General features: G+C 40.7%; 1 protein-coding gene across 3 annotated transcripts; it reads left to right on the plus strand.

Annotated features, from left to right (window-relative positions):
- Positions 1 to 13,549: 13,549 nt before the first annotated feature.
- Positions 13,550 to 19,487, plus strand: TMEM139 (transmembrane protein 139). Of its 3 annotated transcripts, none has more exons than XM_038166848.2 (4): positions 13,550 to 13,655; positions 13,877 to 14,069; positions 15,157 to 15,465; positions 16,859 to 19,487. In XM_038166848.2, the coding sequence occupies exons 3-4, from the start codon at positions 15,191 to 15,193 to the stop codon at positions 17,262 to 17,264; spliced, it is 681 nt and encodes a 226-aa protein (XP_038022776.1). In that variant the 5' UTR covers positions 13,550 to 13,655; positions 13,877 to 14,069; positions 15,157 to 15,190; the 3' UTR covers positions 17,265 to 19,487. The 3 variants fall into 3 exon arrangements, with proteins under 3 accessions (XP_038022776.1, XP_038022761.1, XP_021125848.1); XM_021270173.4 differs by lacking the exon at positions 13,550 to 13,655 and adding an exon at positions 13,716 to 13,748; XM_038166833.2 differs by lacking the exon at positions 13,550 to 13,655 and having other exon boundaries at positions 13,684 to 14,069.

The following is a 19,487-nucleotide window of genomic DNA, read 5'->3' on the forward strand; positions in this document are numbered from 1 at the left end:
ACTGAGAAGATTAACAAAATCTGAACTGAGTTGTTTTCCTTATATGACTTATTGTCTATGATAACCATTAGTACATGATTACATCTTTTGCATTTTTGTCAGTGAGCATGCACATTGCTGCCAGTCCCTATACCTACCTCGAGCAAAATTTGCCTGTTTGGGAGTAGAGGTTTGAGCAAGTTCTGACTCTTGTTAAGGCAACATTACTCCTCTGTTACAGAGGCATGATCATGAGCACCAGCTCTTGGTACACAGTCTTGTGACTACCCCAATAAACACTGGCTGGCAACTATACCTCTCAGGTAGCAGGCATTTAAGTAGTCTAAGCACTAAGTACTAGCTTCTTTACCTGGCCTCCCTTTCTGATCTGCTCTCTATATATGTTAGCCTACGGGGACACCAGTGGCCTGGTAACATCCACTGTGGGAATTCAGCTGTTTATCTGAATGTTCTAATGCCACCAGGTGGCAGGGCAGCTAAAAGTTGAGCATTACTTTAAAAAACATTGAGGACCTAAACCTCTGTCTTCTACCAGACACAGGGGTCGGTGCTAAGCACTAGTAAGAACTGTCAGCTATTTGGAAATAGCTGGAAGAATTCTCCGTAAAGTTGATACCTCTTCTAATAAATTAGTTCTTCAGAGCTTTACATACACATCACTAGTTCTTCAGAGCTTTACGTCCACATCACTTTCAAGGTAGCATGATGTTTATCTGTCAAGGCAGAGAATACCAAGCAAGGAGATGGACTTTTGAACCAAAACAGAGACTGAAAGATGCAGGAAAAGCTTAACTTTGAATTCTAGGGAACAAGCCTGGAGTTGTGTTCCCCTCTGCCCTATTACAGACCTAAAGGAGATACAGTCTCACTTCCCACATCTGGCAAATCTGTGAAACTGGCATGGAAGGGTAGGTGCCAACAATGCTACACTAAAAGCAAGCAAGCAAAGATAGAGATAGGCACGAAGTCAGAAAATAAGCTTAAGAAAGTGGCTCAGTAAAATAATGAAACCACGGGAAGCAGAGGATAGGTGCAGAGAAAGATAGGTGGCACTTGAGCAAAGGAAACCCAGCAATGGAAGAAACAGAACAGAATAAAACTGAACATTGATTTGAGCAGTCAGAGGTGTCTCAATGAGAAAACATTCACTGAGAGGGAGCAGGCAAACAAAAAAAAGGCAGAGCTTAAGTAGACTAAACAGGCCAGGGTCAGTTGGCCACAGAAGAGCATTTGGGGAAGAAGTTATAGGATTAACTGTATTTACTGTGAAGCTCTACAGTATTTGTTGCACTCTTTCAGTGAGGCTAGGGATGGCCCAGAGGCCTGCTTCCACCCTGTGCCACTGGTTTATGGGTCTATTCCATGTCAGTTCCCTGTGCTTCTTACCCAGCCTGCACTGAAACAGTTCTCCAGCAATGACCTCACACACAGCACAAAACAGAGGCTTGCAGAACGAGATAGTTCTTTAACCTCGTGCAAATACCTTCTTGTCATTTCTTGTCCTTCCAACCTTCAGCAAGCAAAGCCTCCTAAATTAAGTCTCTCTCTTTTCTGCCATCCTTATGGATGCAGGTGCTGAGCACACCTGGAAGGCCCAGCTGATCAATACATGGCTGAGAGGCTGGTGCCATTGCAAGAATTTGTTGGGTTTTTTTGATCATGGTGATCAAGCATTGATGACCTTGACCATCAGGAAAACACAAAACTGCATTCTACAAGACAAGATGAAAACTATATTGGTGATGAAGACATTGAGAAAAACATCAGATGAGAAAAGCTCTGCGTTACTACTCTGTAGACTCATCTATCTGAATGGGAAACAAGCTGCTGGTATGTAAGGAATTTAGGTAGCTGTTGTTTCACATTAGTAGAGTAAATTTAGTGAAGCTTTAGGCCACAGTACGAGTTTTATGTCACCTCAACCTGATATGTAGTGGTGATTGAGCAACAGTGAGCAGCATTGTGTGGGGATTTGGGTGGCGCTGATGGGGAAGGGGGGGATATGCTCACCAAGGAATGGACCAGATGAGAGCCTGCCCAACTGGAATTGGCTCAAACAACTGTTTGTTGTTATTACAATAATAATGGCATTGTGTATCTGCCATCCCCTGTGACATCCGAAGAAGAATGTTGCGCCTTAATGTTGAAAAAACTCAAGAGTGGGGTATGTGAAGAGGTGCAAAAACAACAACAGGAGTCAGAAAAGAAGAGGGGAGAATTGTGAGAAACAAAGCTGTGTTTTTGGAATAGAAGGTGTTTTTGCAGTGGAAAATTCCACTAACCTTGCATATTCAACAGTGATTGTGTGACATAGCAGTGGGGAGTATGTTAAGCAGATAAGGGGAAGGTCCCACTGTCCCAAAGTAAGGAGGATAGCTAAGAAAAACAGGATAAGCTTTGTAACAGAATAGTTACAAGAGAAGAAAAATAAATAAATAAATAAATAAATAAATAAATAAATAAATAAATAAATAAATAAAAGGAAAAGGAGAAATTAACAGTTGGTCAAATAAAATTGTACATATATAGAAGCGCATCGAGTAGGTTGTGAACCTCTAGTACTCAGTGAATGAGGAAACGGGAAAAATCAGGTGTCACGTAATAGGGCATATAAGGTTATGATAAACTTTTACTGTGCGCTCATGTTTGCAGGATGCCCACATTGCAATCGCAAATAAAATAGCTTCACAGAAGATCCTGTCTGAATAAAATTCTCAGTTTTTTCTCACAATGTACAAAGCCAGTACATGTCAGTAAATTATACATGGAATCACAGCAGAAAAGGAAAAGGATTGCTAGGATCACGTTAAAACAGCAATGACAGATTTTTCTGATAGCAGAGAGGCAAGTGATGATAGACTGAAGAGCACAAAACTAAAAACATGGGCCTTGGCTCATTTGGATCAACAAGTTGTAAAGTTTGCAGCAATGAAATGGTATTCAAAGGAGGGGAATAAGAGCCAAATCCAAATAAGAGTCAATAAGATCCAATAAAATCCAATAAGAGTCAAATCCAAACAGAAAGACATGGTACATATGCAAAGTTTTTGTGCTATGTATGTAGCTACAGTTTTCCAAATTGTCAGTAGGACTGCTGGAAACATACACTGTATGTGGAGGCAAATCAGACCTAGAGCGATGTAGTGTAGTTAGGAGCACTTTCAGGGAAAATACCTGGATAGAAAGGCTAAGGTTCTTTTCAAACAGCTGAGGTTCTTTTTTCAAAACTACAGATAAAGCAGCTTCCAATTTTTCTCTGTCCAGATCATCCGAACCAGTTGGGATTACTTCTCACAAACATCTCCTATCAGCCTGAAACTCTGAAACTTTGAGGGAATTTTTCATATTCTGATAGGGATGGATATGTTTAAGAGTCTGAAGTACAAACGGTGGTAGGGAGTAACCTCTGCTAGGCTCCCTCAAGCTTGGGAACCCCTAGAGGTACAACACCACCAGTCCAGAGCCCTCTTCCACGGCAGGAATCCCCTCCTTTTGACAGGTTTCTGGGAAATAAGAAAGATGCAGATGGCCCTTTAAAAGCATGAGAAGCTGCTTATTAGTGTGGACAGCACAACCCACTGCAATGTACAAGCTGGCTGGAAACAAGGAGTATCCACAAATTATTGTGCCTTAAAAATATTAGGGAAATCCAACATGGCATAGACCCCAAGGTATAGAAGTTCACTTATAAATACATTGGGCAGGGAGGATGTTCATTGTGCTAATCTCTTACATCATCAACACTTGAAATGTTGTGAAATTACATGTTTCAGTGAAATATTTCTACTCTTTCGGGGGGGCGGGGGGGGAAGGAGGAGAAGGAAGAGGGAGGGAGAGGAAAAGAGAGGGAGAGAGATAGGGATAGAGATATAGAGATAGAGATAGAGACAGAGACAGAGATAGAGGTATTGAGGAGGGCTGTAAAGACAGCTTAGTAAGCTCTTGACCTTGTTAGCAAAGCACTAAATAAGAGTCAGTCCCCATCCTAAAAATATTTGTTCTCCAAGAGACCTGCAAGGAATTTGTGTGCTTAAAGTCACACCAAAGGTAGTTTGTTAGAACTTGAAACGTAACTCCTTACCTGAATCACAGTACAGTCAGTTCTTTAGCTACAAGAACAGTTTCCTTGCTTCCCTTTTCTTGCTATTATTCCTCAATAGACGAAAATAATGAGAGAGAAAAAAAAAAAAAAAAGTGCCTTTCTTTAATTACAGGAAGGGATGGACACCGCTACTTAAATGAGAACAGTAAACAAACAATATGCAAAGTGTTTACAATTACTTCCTCAAGATAATGTTATCAAAAAGCACCTACCTTGGATCAAGGAGTATCCCACAATGACAGGATATCAGGAGAATGGCAAAGATGGTTTATGTAGAGCATTGGAATATGTAGGAAACAAAACCATGGATCATTTATTTGTTTGTGAAATAAGGACACATACAAATAAAGTAGGTCTAGTGGTACAACTATGTATGGCAGCAGAGAGCATTTGATACTTGCTTTGACAAATATTTATTGATTGACAGGAGGCTATTAAACCTTTTTTATCAAGTAAGACAAAATTTGGAGGTCGCTGGGAGGAAGAGAGGAGACAGCAGATGAGAATATATACCTCATCTGTAGTACCTCATCTGTAGTTCCAATATATTTTAACAAGTCTCTGCAGGCTGAACTATGACCTTCCATACACCTAAAGTGAGAGCACTCAGATGAGAGGTTTTCAAAGAGTTAATGTTTCCTGAGTCACTCTGATGTCTTCCAACTGCAGGTAAGGTCACAGAACAGTCTTACTAATCAGAGGGTGCCATCAGACTCAGCAGCTCTTCTCAATAAACAGTGAAATTATCATGCAGATCATTTTTGGCATCAAATATGACTTCAGTCCAATACAGATGTCCATGAACAATGTCCACTCTACCCTGCAATTCCCCCTTCATTGGCAATCTTCTCATATTCACAGAAAGACCCTTTGCAACCAGTCATCACTCCATGCACAGTTACCACCTGTAGTAAATTTTGTCAAAGCTATCTGTTCAATCAGACATACACTTAATTCCACACGTTGCATGTTGTGTTTTTTGTAGTCTACAGTGAACAAGAAAGCTATCTCTCAGCAACAGAAGCCTTAATAAAACAGAGCTCCCTTTAAAAACACAAGGAATTCCAGAGAAAGCAAAAGTGGTGTATGGGTTAAGAAGGGTTATGGGTTAAAAGAAGGGTTATAGTCATAGGAGACTCCGTTCTGAAGGGAACTGAGGGCCCAATTTGTCATCCAGACCCAACCCATAGGGATAAGGAAGTCTGCTGTCTGCCTGGGGCTCGGGTAAGAGACGTTGCTCAGGAAGTCATTCACCTGGAATGTCCCTCTGATTATTACCCTTTATTGGTTTTTCACATTGGCATTAATGAGGTAGCAAAGAGAAGTCCAGGATCAATGAAAAGGGACTTTAGGGCTTTGGGGCTATTGGTTAAAGGATCAGGTGCACAGGTAGTGTTTTCCTCTATCCTTCCAGTAGTGGGGATCAACACTAAAAGGAACAGGCAGACCCAGCAGATCAATATGTGGCTCTAAGGCTGGTGCCACCAACATAATTTTGGGTACAGCCAACCACTGTACAAAAGTTGCATAACTTTTGAACATGAATAATTGTATAAAACACCTGAAGGACAATGCATTGGTAAAAGCCAATGTGGGTTCACAAGAGGAAAGTCATGTTTAATAAATTTAATTTCCTTTCATGGTAAGATCACCCGTCTAGTTGACCAAAGGAAGTCAGGTGATGTAATCATGCTGGATTTCAGCAAAGCTTGCAATACTGTCTCTCACAGTATTCTTCTGGACAAAATGACCAGAATACAGTCAGATAAAAGCATAATAAGATGTGTGAACTATCAGCTGACGGGTCGGGCTCAAAGTGTTCTTGTAAATGGGGTTACATTAGGATGATGACCTGTCACTAGCGGGGTTCCCCAGGGCTCCATTTTAGGACCAGTCCTCTTCTTCTTCTATTGTTTTCTTAAATGATTTGGATGTAGGACTTGAAGGTGTTTTGAGCAAGTTCATGGACAATACCAAATTGGGTGGAGCTGTTGACTCTGTCAGGAGTGGTGAGGCCTTGCAGAGAGATCTAGGGAAACTAGAGCTGGGAAATCACCAACAATATGAAGTTTAACAAGAGCAAGTGCTGGATTCTGCACCTGGGAAGAGGCAACCCTGGCTACATGTACAGACTGGGAGACGAGATGCTGAAGGGCAGTCCCACAGAAAGGGATCTGGAGTTTTGGTTGACAGCAAGCTGAACATGAGCCAGCACTGTGCCTTGGCAACCAAATGGAGCCAACCATATCCTGGGGTGTGCAGAACTAACTGATTTTTCTTTTCTGAAACATCATGTTTAACATAAGAAGTGTTTTCAGAGCTGCCTACACATTTAAAGTACCCAAGTATTTAAAATTAGTGAAGTCAGGAGGAGCCAACTGTATCCCGGGGTGCATCAAGCGCAGCAGTGGTAGCCAGTAAAGGGAAGTGATTTTCCCAAGATTAACCTGGATTGTCTACCCTGCACTGCTGCAGCCCCACCTTAAGACTGTGTGCAGTTTTGGGTGCCACAGTATAAGAAAGATATAAAACTGTTAGAGAATGTCCAAAGGAGGGCTACATAGATGGTAAAGGATCTGGGGGGAAAGATGTATGCAGAGTGGCTGAAGTCACTTGGTTTGTTTAGCTTGGAGAATAGAAGACTGAGACTTCATTGCAGTCTACAGCTTCCTCATGGGGGGGAGCAGGGAGGCAGGTGCTGATCTCTTTTCTCTGGTGACCAGCAATAGGACACGAGAACAGCTTGGAGCTGCAACAGGGGTGGTTCAGGCTGGATATCAGGAAAAGGTTCTTCATCGAGAGGGTGGTAGGGCACTAGAATAGGCTCCCCTGGGAAGTTGCCACAGCACTGAGCTCAAGAAGCATTTGGGCAATGCTCTCAGACACACAGTCCGATTTTCTGGGTGGTCCTCTGGGGACCCAGGAGTTGGACTCAATGATCCTTGTGGATCCCTTCCAACTAGGGGTGTTCTATGATTCTATGGCTATGCAAATAGTAGCCTGGGCTGGCATGGTGCTCTTTGTGAAACTGCAGCTGTCGGCTGATGTTGGAAACAACAATTCATCCCACAGAAGAAAAAAAAAAAAAAATGTTCACAATGCTATGCTTGAATATACCAGGATAAAAATTCAGATGTCATACAAACTGCAATACTGTGGCACGTGATCATGGCACATACCAGAAATTCATTATGATCTACTCTTACTAATTTGGCAGTATCCGAATTTGCAGAAATGCAAATTCGTGTTAGAACTGGATAAAACCCATACTTACCACTAAGTAAACTGACAGTTCACACCTTGCAAATCATGACAAGCTAAAAGATGCACCCTTTTTAGCTCACATACCTTTTTGCTTTCATAGTGTAACAAAGAAAATGCTCTTTCACTGACACATATAAATGCCTATTTGAAGAGATGTAACTGAAATGTAACGCTCGTTTTTTTCCAGAGGCAAAAAAAAAAAAAAAAAAAGAATGTCTCTAGCTTCTTGTCTCGGAGGTACGTTGCTTCTATTGTATGGCTGAAGCAAAACAGAGTGAAAGCTTGTGCTTTTTTTCTTTATTACTTTGTTAGCTGAATGCCTTGTTAGCAATTTAGAGCATGTCAGGAGGACAACCATATGTATTGGCAACATAAGCAGCAAGAATATTTCGCTAGGAGCAGAGACGAAGACAAGGGCACAAGAAATATGCAGCAAATACATGTTAACTTTTCTTACGGCATATCATCTGCTTTGGCTTTATGTCTGCAGGAAGGGGATGCAAACACTGTCCTACAATAAAGTTGCTCTGCATATTCAAGTCTTATTCTCTCTTATTTCTAGCATGACCTAATATAGTCTAGTATGAGAGTACATGATCTTCCCATGTTCTTTTAACTATTCTTAATTGATTTCTTAATTTCAGTTTAAAACAATTTCTTTCTTCTCACTTCCTCTTTTCACAATACATATTCCACTTGATTCTTTCACAATATTCTAGCAGTTGGATCTTAACTGCCCTCCTTCCTTGCCTCTAGTCACAGTCAGGTTCTTTCCTCCTCTTTATGATCCACTTTAGGAGCTGTCAATTAGCATGAAAGGAGAAGTGACCCTTATACTCCATTTAGTAGCATTACAGTGACTGGGGTGCTCTCCTTCAAAAGAGCATATACTGGCAATTTACATCTTACATGTAGCAACATCTGATTTTTCAGCAATACTACTATTGCATGTGTAGAGATCCTACAAAGTATAGAAAGTCCTCCAACAAAAGACAAACGATACAGACCAGACTAGGTTCTGTCATAAAACATGACCAGCTGCAGAAAGTTTTACCGGTGCAAATGAAATCTGAGGTTCATAGCTTCTGTCATAAGCAAGTTGCATAATAAGAAGCTGAGGAAGTTTCTAGACCTCCTCTTTTTTATTTTTTATTTTTTTATTTCAGAGAAAACACTAAAAATGTGAATACAAAAGGCTGAAATGAGAGATAAAATCCTCAAATACCACAGCCTTGGTAAGTGCTTTTTACTCTTCTGCCATTCTCATGACATAAAAGGGGGCACTGCTTCACTAATTTTAAATACTTGTGTACTTCAAATGTGTAGGCAGCCCTGAAAACACTTCTTAAATGTTTTTCAGGTATTCCTGAGACAGATGAGGAGCTACTAGCAACAGTAGAAGCTATCCCTGCAACATGAGTCTTTCTATGAACAAATTTCTACCATGACTGATACAGAAAAGTCACTGCAGGTAGAAGATAGACATGCCAACAAAACACCATACAGTGACTACACATAAAACGACTTTCACCTTGATCCAATAAGAACTGGAATAAGCTGGAAGATGGAAAGAATCTGCTGGTTCCCAAGAAACGAATGTTTATTCAACCATGAACATTCAAGCATAACAGCCATTCTCAAAATTACACACATTTTTGAACATCCAAGCACAGGTGTAACTTTGTTGGGCTTTTACTTCCTCCTAATCAACATCAGACCTACCACAACTGTATCAACCACAGGTCATGGCAGCCCCATAGATACAACATAATAATGCCTTTGACACAGAGTAGTCTCAACAGAAAAAAATGAAGTCATGCTTTACAAAGGTGACTAAGCAGAATCTGGGAGTCAAAACAAGTAGTAGACAAGACAGGAAAAGGTGGTTCTGTACCACTTTGTTCATAATACTTGTGCAGACTCTCCGAAATTGCTTCAGGAAAAGGTTATAGACTTAGTGATTACAGAGAGATTAATGGTGCCATGGTACCCACGTCACAAGCCCTTGGGAATAAAGCAAGTTCTCTGCATACCCACCTGATAAATGCGGTTACACTAGGTACTAAGTTAATTAGTAGCAGCCTGGGCAGGAGGTAAAATAGATAGTGAGAAGAAACAGGGGAAAGGTGAACTGATACTTAGAGACTGAATGAAGAACAAAGATCAACAAAGAGGTACTGGAAGAAAGACTGAAAAACAAGACCTGTGGTCTTAGGAAATCTGCTATCAAATGAAGACTGATCCCCACAGCATGCCCGAACAATAGAGAATGCAAATAGAGAACGCTTTTTTATAAAAAGCATGTCTACTTCACATGAAAGGGAGAGAGTTTAGGATGATAGTATAAATGTCCTTGTTTACTCTCCCTGACTTGCACCCCTTGTTTTGTAACCACTGCATAGTAATACCTATTCAGGCCTTTCCCAAACAACTCTGGGTTCTCTAAATCTTGGTATCACCACAAACTTCCTGATGCAGTCATGTGATTGAATTTTCATTGTTATGGATAGTGACACACTGTAAGCAATGTCAGTCTGCACCCAACTAAGGAGATAATCAGAATGGCAGACACAGAAATCTCACAAATCATTCAAAAATGCAAAATGTTCATACAGCATTATATCTTTAGATTCACACAGCAGTCTGTATCATATTGAGAGAAATGCTGAATTAATGCACTCACAGATGTGTTACAAAGTATTTTTCTTGTAAATGCACAAAAATCATTCCTAAAGATTCATCTCAGAAATCCTTAAAATTCCTTGAATTAAATATACAGTAGTTACTGTGGTTTTACCCCGCTAGGCAGCTAAGTTCCACCACAACCATTCTCCCACTCCCCATCCTCAAAAGAAAAGGAGGAGAAGAAATGATGACGGGAAAAAAAGGTTCATGGGTTGAGATAATGATAATTTAATTAAAGGGAAAAGAAAGAGTGGAAAGGAAAAAAAGGGGGGGGGGGGGGGGGAAGGAGCAAAGGCTGAGCAGAAGCAAAGAGAATAAAATTATTCTCTACTTCCCATCAACATGTGATGTTCAGACATGTCCTTTGAACAAGGGCCTCAACACACAAACACAAAAACCTTTTTTTTGAGAAGGACAGATGTCTTCATAATGAGGGCCCACCCCTTCTTTTTCTCTTTCCCCTAGCCCAGCTTTTATTGCTGTGTGACATCATATGGTATGCAATATCTTTGGTCAGTTTAGGTCAGCTGCCCTGGTGATGTCCCCTCCCCACCCCTTGCCCACCACCAGCCTCCTGGCTTTGCAAGGTTTGGAGAGGGTCTTGATGCTGTGCCAGCACTGCTCAGCAATGGAAAAAAACACTGGTGTGATACCAGTGCTTTTCTAGTTACAAGTGCAGAGCACAACACTATATATGGGCCACTGCAAGGAAAGTTAACTCCATCCCAGCCAGACCCAGAACAAACTGAAATAAACTGAAGTAATAAAAGTAACAACTAATGCAACAGAGATACCCACCATTTCTAGCCTTTTTTTTTTTTTTTTTTTTTTCCTGGTATTTCATAACTATGTCTATAAACGCTTTTAAAAACGGTGCACCACTCAAAACCACTACAAAAAAATCTCAACAAAACCTATTTCTTTTTGGCTTTCCACAAATCAAACAAAGCCTTTCCAATCGCATAGGTAGTTTTCCATCAAATAATGAAGATTTTTCCACCTTCATAACTTTCTCCCGACTTGGCAAAAAGGCCTAGCCCCTAAGCAGTTTTTACGTTTCTACTTTCCACAGCAAAACGTGCAGATGACTGCAGTGCTGTGGCTTTCTGCAGAAGGAAGCTTGTAGAAAGATAAGTACTTTAAGATGGGATTTGATAGTCAGTGTAGATACCAGAGCTGGAAGTTGCCTCAAGTTATCAGTCTGTGCTAGAAAATCCTGATACAATTAACAGGCAAGGTGAATCAGCTTCTACACCTTTCTGCAGGGCTTTGATGTTTACTCAGTCAAAGAACTTCCTTCTACTCCAATAGTTTGGGCTGGGTTGATCAAATGGTGCACACTGCAGATATGAGATATTCCTGCTCTTCCTCCCTTGCCCTCCACCACTCCAGTTATGCATTTCTATTGCTTCCTTTGAAAGTGGATCTAGTGGTTAGATCACAGAATCACAGAATTTCTAGGTTGGAAGAGACCTCAAGATCATCAAGTCCAACCTCTGAACTAACGCTAACAGTCCCCACTAAACCATATCCCTAAGCTCTACATCTAAACGTCTTTTGGAGATCAGATTCAGCCCAATAAATTGGCAAATAATCCACTCTGGAAAAATGTAAATACTTTCTGGCTAGCTTAGACAGCTGAGCTGGCTCCGTGAGGGATCAGCTGATCGCTAGAATCCCTGCAAGGACAGGCCTTGATTGATGGCAGATGGAGAAGAGGGCAAAAGGAGATAGGGCTACCATTGTCCACAGCAGTTATCTATTAGTTTTATTCAGCTGCCTTGTCAAACCATACTTTAACTTCCTACTTTAAAAAGTGGAAATATTTTCTTTGGAAATAATTCTTCTGGTAGTGATGCTCTTTTATTAGAATAGCTCAGTAAGTAGAACACTTAGCCAAGGTCTAATGTGTATTTTTATTCCCTCCTAAACCAAGTAGGATTTAAATCTTTTATTTCTAAGAAACAGTTCTAACAATTACCAACCTACTAGCTACCTGGTTAGAAGGAAGTTGCTGTTTGTACACAGGCATCAGACTCCACCACCATTCAGTCATACTTTCTGTGCAGAGAAACTGTGAAAACAGTTTTGTGAAATCCTCCTTATCAGTTAAGGTGTTCTCAACATTAGGCAACCCCAAAACAGAAAAGGCTATAAGAAACAAATCATTTTTCCTATTTTGATGATAGTCTTGCAGAATGACATGCTCACACCAGAAGCCTGACTTCCTCCTCTTTACATGGGTGTTAAGTCTTGCATCTTCAATGGAATTCTCTTGAAAGCAAAGAATTGGCAACAACCAGAGAGCTGAACGTCTTTATATGTCAAAGCCAAAAAAGCAACTCTAAAGGTAAAAATAATAGAAACACAGAAGCATAAACAAGTCTATGCTAGAAGGGGTGACCATCTAGTCTGAAACCAGGGCTTTAAACTCAGCTGAGTCTTAAGTATTTCCAGCCAAGATGATTCCATCACTTTTCTGGGCAAGTAACTGCAACATTTACTTGTTTTCACATTGAAAATTGTTTCTCACATTCAGAAGGCTCCCCTCTTCCCTATTGCATCCTGCCTGTCACCATGCATCCTTGTGAAAAGAGTACCACCAGCCTCTCTGTAACTACCTACTAAGTATTGGAAAACCATGAGTAGGCATTCCCCACCTGTTCAAGCCTTCCATTCTCTAGGCTGTACAAACCCAATTCCTTCAACCTCTCTTAACTTCTCAAGTTCTCCAACACTCAAATCTTGGTGGCAGTTCACTAGATCTCATCCAGTTGTTCAATTGTTGGAAGGACCAACACTGTACACAATAATCTTGGTATGCCATAACAAGTGCTGAGTAGAGTGAAATAATCACACCGTTGGTCTCTTGACTATACTCTTACTGATGCAGCTCAGGACAGTTTGTTTCCAGTGCTTCTAGCACAAACTGCTGACTCTTTCATTGCTTGTTGTTTATCATGACCACCAGGCGTATTTCAGTAGAGCTCCATTCCAGACCCCAACCTGCTTGACATTATTCCACCCATCCAAGACTACGTTTATTTTTGTTAAACTCCATACCATACCTTGTTGGCCCATGGTGAATTATAACCTCAAAATTAATTAAAAAACAGTTGGCAGGACATATTCCTATTACAAATAAACATGAGCTGCAGCTAGCCCCTTGACATAACTCATGTTCAGTGTTTGAGAACTTCCAATGATTTTCAGACATAAAGGTACAGGTGGTAACAGACTTCAAAAAGTAATTCTGTACCTGCTCTGTTGATTACCAATATTCCTTATTCCCAGATACACCTGGAAGTAAAAAGGATTTTAATGCAGCCCTCCATAAAATAGAAACCTTTTTTCCTTTTGTCTGTAAAATCCAAGAGGTCATAAAAAAATACCTGACATGCAGCACCCAATCAGGATAGAAAAATGTACTAATTTACATTTTACAGAACTCATAAACAGATTTATATGTGGGCCATGAGATGTGGGCTGGACCTGCAGTCCTTCCTGCTTTGTGAGGCAGAGATCAAGATTCTTCTGCTGTATGGAGAGAACGTAATTTTCAGAGCAGAGTTTCTCTTATGAAAGTAGAGCATATCTGACGCAGGTAAGCACTCCCCCTCTGTTTTCTCCGCCCTCTTTTCTAATGAGTTTCCTGCTTTTGTGGGACAGACCTGGAAGAGCTGGGAAAGTGTAGAAGGTATGTGATCATCCAGAAATTTTTTCAGAGTCAGAACCTGGAAAGCTGAGGTTCTACTTTCCCACGCAAGACTAGCACAACAGGATCTCCCTGTGGTTTTGTGCCTACCCATATTCACTATTTTCCAGCTTTTACTTTCAAAATAAATCTTCCTCGTCTCCCTGAAAGAAGACGCAAAAGGAGGAAGGGAAAGTTTTTACTGGTGTCCTGCCCTCAGATCAGAAGGGGAAGAAGCAGGGACAGAAGAGCTTGCATGAATCTCCTTGTGATGAAGATAGAAGTTAAAACATGACTGTTCCTACCTACCAAAGCCTCATTCTGGTAAGTCTATGTTTAAAGCTGACAGTAAACAAGGTAGTAAGAACATAACCTGTTCAGAAATAATGTGTTTCTTTATCTGGCATTTATATATATATATAAATTTACATATTTTTGCTCTGTAACTAGAGAATACATTTAGTGTGCAAAAGCACACAATGTAACATGGAACTATATAAAACTGTATTTGTTTGGATATTTATAGTAATTAAAACATGCCTATTTTGTCATACTTTTTTCATTCAAAGCAGTCTTCATCAAAACAGTGGGATATATGTTAGTGTAACACATACTAGATGACTCCTTAATGATTGTATTTCTTGAATACCACAGATCCTTGGTATTCATTCCATATTGACTGTACACAACAACTACTGTCTCTTTCAGAGATATGTGGTTTGGAACTAAGGATAGGAGGGGCACTGGTGAGAATAGAATGGTGAAAAAAAAATGTAGATCAAAAGAAAAGAACTAAAGATATAGACTTGTACTAAAATGTGTCTACATTTTACAAAAACAGACATACTGAAGCTATATCTAGAACCTAATATAACGTTATTGCTAAAATGCTACACAGAGGGCATTCAATTACTGGGACAGAGAGCACCTTTGGCTACGTTTATTCTGTGATCTGAACTAGTACCTCAATGTTCATCATGCAATTTTAAAATGTCCTAGAATAAACCTTTACATCTATTCCATTTATTACGTTTATGCAAAGTGCACAGAATCAAATTTGCATCCTAGATTTCTCTAATAGGTAACTCTACCACTTTAGATAAGCCTGAGAGTAAGTGCTGATTCACACATTTTATGTTTCATGCCTTCAAGTCCAAGCACTCCCATTATTCAATGTGCACCCACACAGGAAATTCTAGTAAATTTACATTGGCATCTATCTATGCACAGATCTCACAGGCTTACTACTGGATTCCATGATGGGTAATATTCCATCATGAAAACATACAGTCTATAGCTGCCTGTTCTCATGATGGAATAAACGTGCATGTATGTTATTTTGGTCATGTTACTGGTAATGTGTTTGTATGGACACATTTCAACCTGAAAAAAATATTTTTATCTTCCACAGATGTCTGTTCCCTTAACTGGTTATCCATTCTCAAATGTCTGCTACCACCACCCATACTACCATGTGGTTAGAGTCACACTGGAAGAACATCCGCCAAGCCTTGTTGCTTCTTTTCACTGCTGCTCTTCTCATTGGGGTCACCATGCTAGCCATTTCATCCAACATTAACCCAATAGGCTACTTCTTCCTAGGGGTAGGTGGAGTATGCCTGATTGGTTATTTGCTGAGCGTGTTTGTTGAGTGTTACTTGAAGAATCGACACCGACATGACACAAATGAGGTACCTCCAAACAGACAAAGCCAAGCAGGGTAAGCACCAACTCAGTTATTCCTCTGTGACTCACTCTCTCTCTCTCCTTAAAATCATTTTGTTTTGCTGCCCTTCCACTAGGGAATCAAACACAGAAACCATTTCAGAAGACAAAAGGTTTTCTAGGTTGTTTTCCTTCATTACTCTGGTATAGCTTACAAATGTCTGTGCTATAAATCTCCTTTATCCTGCCCAATACATATTTTCTTCCTCCTGGGAACTGATTCACTAACTATTTCCAAGGTTACCAAGGTTAAACAGATCAGGCCTAGTTTTATCTTCCCTTGAGTAATCAAGCCCTGCCGCCAATGAGTCAGACAAGGAAAAAGTAAAAATGCTGAGGTAATACTGAATGTTAGCTCGGTTTAGTTCTATAAACCTGACCTCCAAAGCAACTGTTCTTTGGCAAACTTTTAAAAAAGAACCTGCAACTGGGTGTGTTTCCAGTCTTAAAAACACAATTTCACATTAACAGGATCTGATTTTGAGAGTCTCTGAATACTCACACATCTTTTTGGATTCATGTGTGTTTGCAGGTTGCACTTTATCACCTAATTCACCCACAATCTGTGTACTATAGTTGAAGAGTTTATTTATGTTTGCTTCCTTGTCACTATAATCCAGACAATCATTATCCAGCTGCATAATTTGCTTGATGTTCTGAAATGCACGGTGTTGTAAGAATGCAAAAATGTTATTGTGTTTATTTTTAGAAAGATTAGAGAGAAATAAATTCTGTAGTTGTCTTTGGTAGTTTTGGGGCATTCTAACAGTAAACTAGTATCTATTTATTTAAACATATGTCCTAAAAGGGAAAACATTTCTAAAGTAACAATTTTCTGTGCATACATTCTTCTTAAGACAGAATAGCAAATCCTTGTTTAAATGAAATGATTTGTTTTTCTCCACTTACATTCTTAAATATTGATGAACGTTGAGCTAATGTGTTAAAACAGAGATAAAAAGCAAAGTCTCATTTTATTCAGAGAAATAACTAGTAATCAGTAACTCCTTGTAGTAAATTGTAACTGCTGGCACATTTTAAATGAATAGATATCAAGCTAAGCCTAACACATTGAATTGAACAGTGTGTTTTTGTTTTTGTTTTGTTTTGTTTTTTTTTAACTTATTCTGCTGAGTGTGGGAAAATGGTCAGATAAGACACTCTCTAGACTAGGAAGCAAGGTATTAAGCTGGCTGGATAAGTGAACTGATGCAATAACAGAATATGATATGTGATAATACCACATGAAATATCTTGCCTCAGTTCCATCTACTGATTCTAGCATGGCCCCTATTCTACATTATTCAAACTACAAGCCTCTACATGAAAAATAAAATAAAAAATCAGTAAAATAACCAGCGTAACTGACATTCTGCTTTTGTGCATAGGGTGAATGCTGCCTATGAAGCACCTACATACGAGGAGGTGATGACTATGTCAGTTCCAGCGATATGGACAATTGCATCCAATCCAGGCTCAGTGCCCTCACCACTGAGTGAACCCCCCCCTTACAATGTAGCTATTGAATCACCTGCCCAGGAAGAGACTGTGATGGAAACCCTCAGGGTCTCAGTGGCACCAGACACGAGGAGCACCTCTGAGACAGATACAGGCTCCAGGATGCACTTGCAGCTGGCGCTGCCCCCAAGATTGCGAATTACTTCAGACATCCATGAAGTGAAAGGTACTACAGACAGGGTTGAGCCATTGGAGCCGCTCACTCCACCACCTGCTTATGAGATTGCCATCAACGATGAGGTCTTTGAAGATGTCTTCCAGCCCTCCACAGTATGATTAATTCCACCTTCCATGAAGGCAGGACCAAACCCCCACCAGGCTGAACCTCATGGTTCTCCTGGAGGGAAGGTGAAAGAGCTGATTTTTTTCATGCCTCAAATGGGTGAAGTTTGTCTTATCATGCCGTGAAACAGAGCTGAACTACAGACATAGTATCTACATTCACTACAAACTTTGCACAATTTACATATATACAGTGCAATACCATGATGCTTCATCTTGGCACAAAATAAGCAAAGTCACTGAAGAGAAAATTGCGTGACATACAGCAACAACCGAAACTGGAGATATATCTTTATGGGGGAGAAGAGCGAATCATAAGGAAAGACAAGCTGCCTTGGAAAGGGGAGGAACAGAAACAGCTCTGAGTAGTTTCTGCCTGTGCATTACTGTTTGCCTGTGCAAACAGTAACACTGAGAGTTTTGTGATAATCAACCGCCCTAACTTTCCTATTTGGAGACTGAGACTGCAGTTCCCTGATTATAAAAGTTTTGGCAGCAACACAAATTTCTGATCTGTGCTGCTTGTTGCTACGCCTCTGCTGCACTCACACCACATAGTTGTGCTAACATTGAGAAGAGGGTGGCTGCATACATTTGGAAGCTGGCACTACCTAATACCTATCACTTTGCTGCCAACCAGCTCGAGGTTGAAAACCTCACAGCAGTTGTGGCATTATGAAATGACGTGTTATTTTTAATGTTCTCATCCTACACTGCCTGCAGGTGATGAACATAAGGAAGACACCACCATTTTTTATTCCAGTGAGAGAGGTCAACAATGGAACACATATACATACCCTCTGCCTGGAGGGTTGGGCCGAGAAGAACCTCATTAAGTTCAGCAAGGGCAAGCACAGGGTCCTGCACCTAGGAAGGAATAACCCCAAGCACCAGTACAGGCTGGGGGCTGACCTGCTGGAGTGCAGCTCTGCAGACAGGGACCTGGGAGTCCTGGTGGACAGCAGGCTGACCACGAGCCAGCAATGTCCCCTGGTGGCCAAAAAGGATCCTGGGCTGTATTCGGAAGAGTGTTGCCAGCAGGTCAAGGGAGGTGATCCTAACCCCTCTACTCAGTCCTGGTGAGGCCACACCTGGAGTATTGAGTCCAGTTTTGCTCTCCCCAGAACAAGAGGGACATAGAACTACTGGAGTGAGTCCAGAAGAGGACTACGAATATGCTTAGAGGACTGAAGCACCTGTCGTACGAGGACACTGAAAGAACTGGGCCTGTTTAGCCTGGAAAACAGAAGACTGAGGGGAGACCTCAGCAATGTATATTTATCTGAGGGGAGGGTGTCGAGAGGATGGAGCCAGCATCTTTTCAGTTTTGCCCAGCGACAGGACAAGAGGCAATGGGCACAAACTGAAGCATAGGAGGTTCTGGCTCAATATGAGATGGCAGTTCTTTATTGTGAGGGTGACAGAGCACCGGAACAGGTTTCCCAGAGAAGCTGTGGAGCCTTCTTCTCTGCTGGAGATATTCAAAACCCACCTGGATGCCATCCTGTGCAATGTTCCTTAGGTGATTCTGCTTGGCAAGGGGTTGGACTAGATGATCTTAAGAGGTCCCTTCCAACCTCATCCATTCTGTGATTCTGTCGACCACCAGTTTTGACAGCTGTACAGGAGGGCTTATTACTCTGTTATAGTACAGGCCCAAAGAGATCACTTGAGATATTTTGTCATCACAACAAATGTTTGTGTAGAAAGGTCAATACTCAAAGTTCACCATAACCCCATGCATAGGCATTTCTCTCTGGTACCTGGAGAGGGGCAGTCTGTCTGTCAAGGCTGTGACTGTAGCAGAGAGCACCTGAGTCACAAAGGTGGTCAGGTGCTCTCTGGTGGTCTTCATCTTGACAGTTCTGGTTTGGAGCCAGGTTCTAGCTTTCATCAATTAGTGATGCTGTTCAGTCTTTTAAAATGGGCAAGTTAAACTGTTAGACCCTGTTAAAGTAGTTTGCAGTGAGCAAAGAGACACTCAAGTCCGTGAATGTCCAAATTAAAAGACAAACAAGAAAAAACAAACATGGTCATCCAGATCTCCTTATGACTGCAGGCAGCAATCATCACAGCATTGTTTCATATATGTACATAATTTTTAACTCATATCATAGGCTAAAAGCAAGTAAATTATTTTTTATTGTTTGATTCTTTACAGATGAAAGAACACATTTTGTATGTTGTTTATTAATAAACAAGACTACATAAAAAACA

Source organism: Anas platyrhynchos, chromosome 1 (genome assembly GCF_047663525.1).
Source record: "Anas platyrhynchos isolate ZD024472 breed Pekin duck chromosome 1, IASCAAS_PekinDuck_T2T, whole genome shotgun sequence".
NCBI lineage: Eukaryota > Metazoa > Chordata > Aves > Anseriformes > Anatidae > Anas > Anas platyrhynchos.

What these genes read in the sequence shown, in the direction of transcription:
- TMEM139 (XM_038166848.2), top strand. Translation starts at nt 15,191, where the DNA reads ATGTCTGCTACCACCACCCATACTACCATGTGGTTAGAGTCACACTGG. An exon ending in AACAGACAAAGCCAAGCAGG is followed by an intron (nt 15,466 to 16,858) that starts GTAAGCACCAAC and finishes TTTTGTGCATAG; the next exon opens with GGTGAATGCTGCCTATGAAG.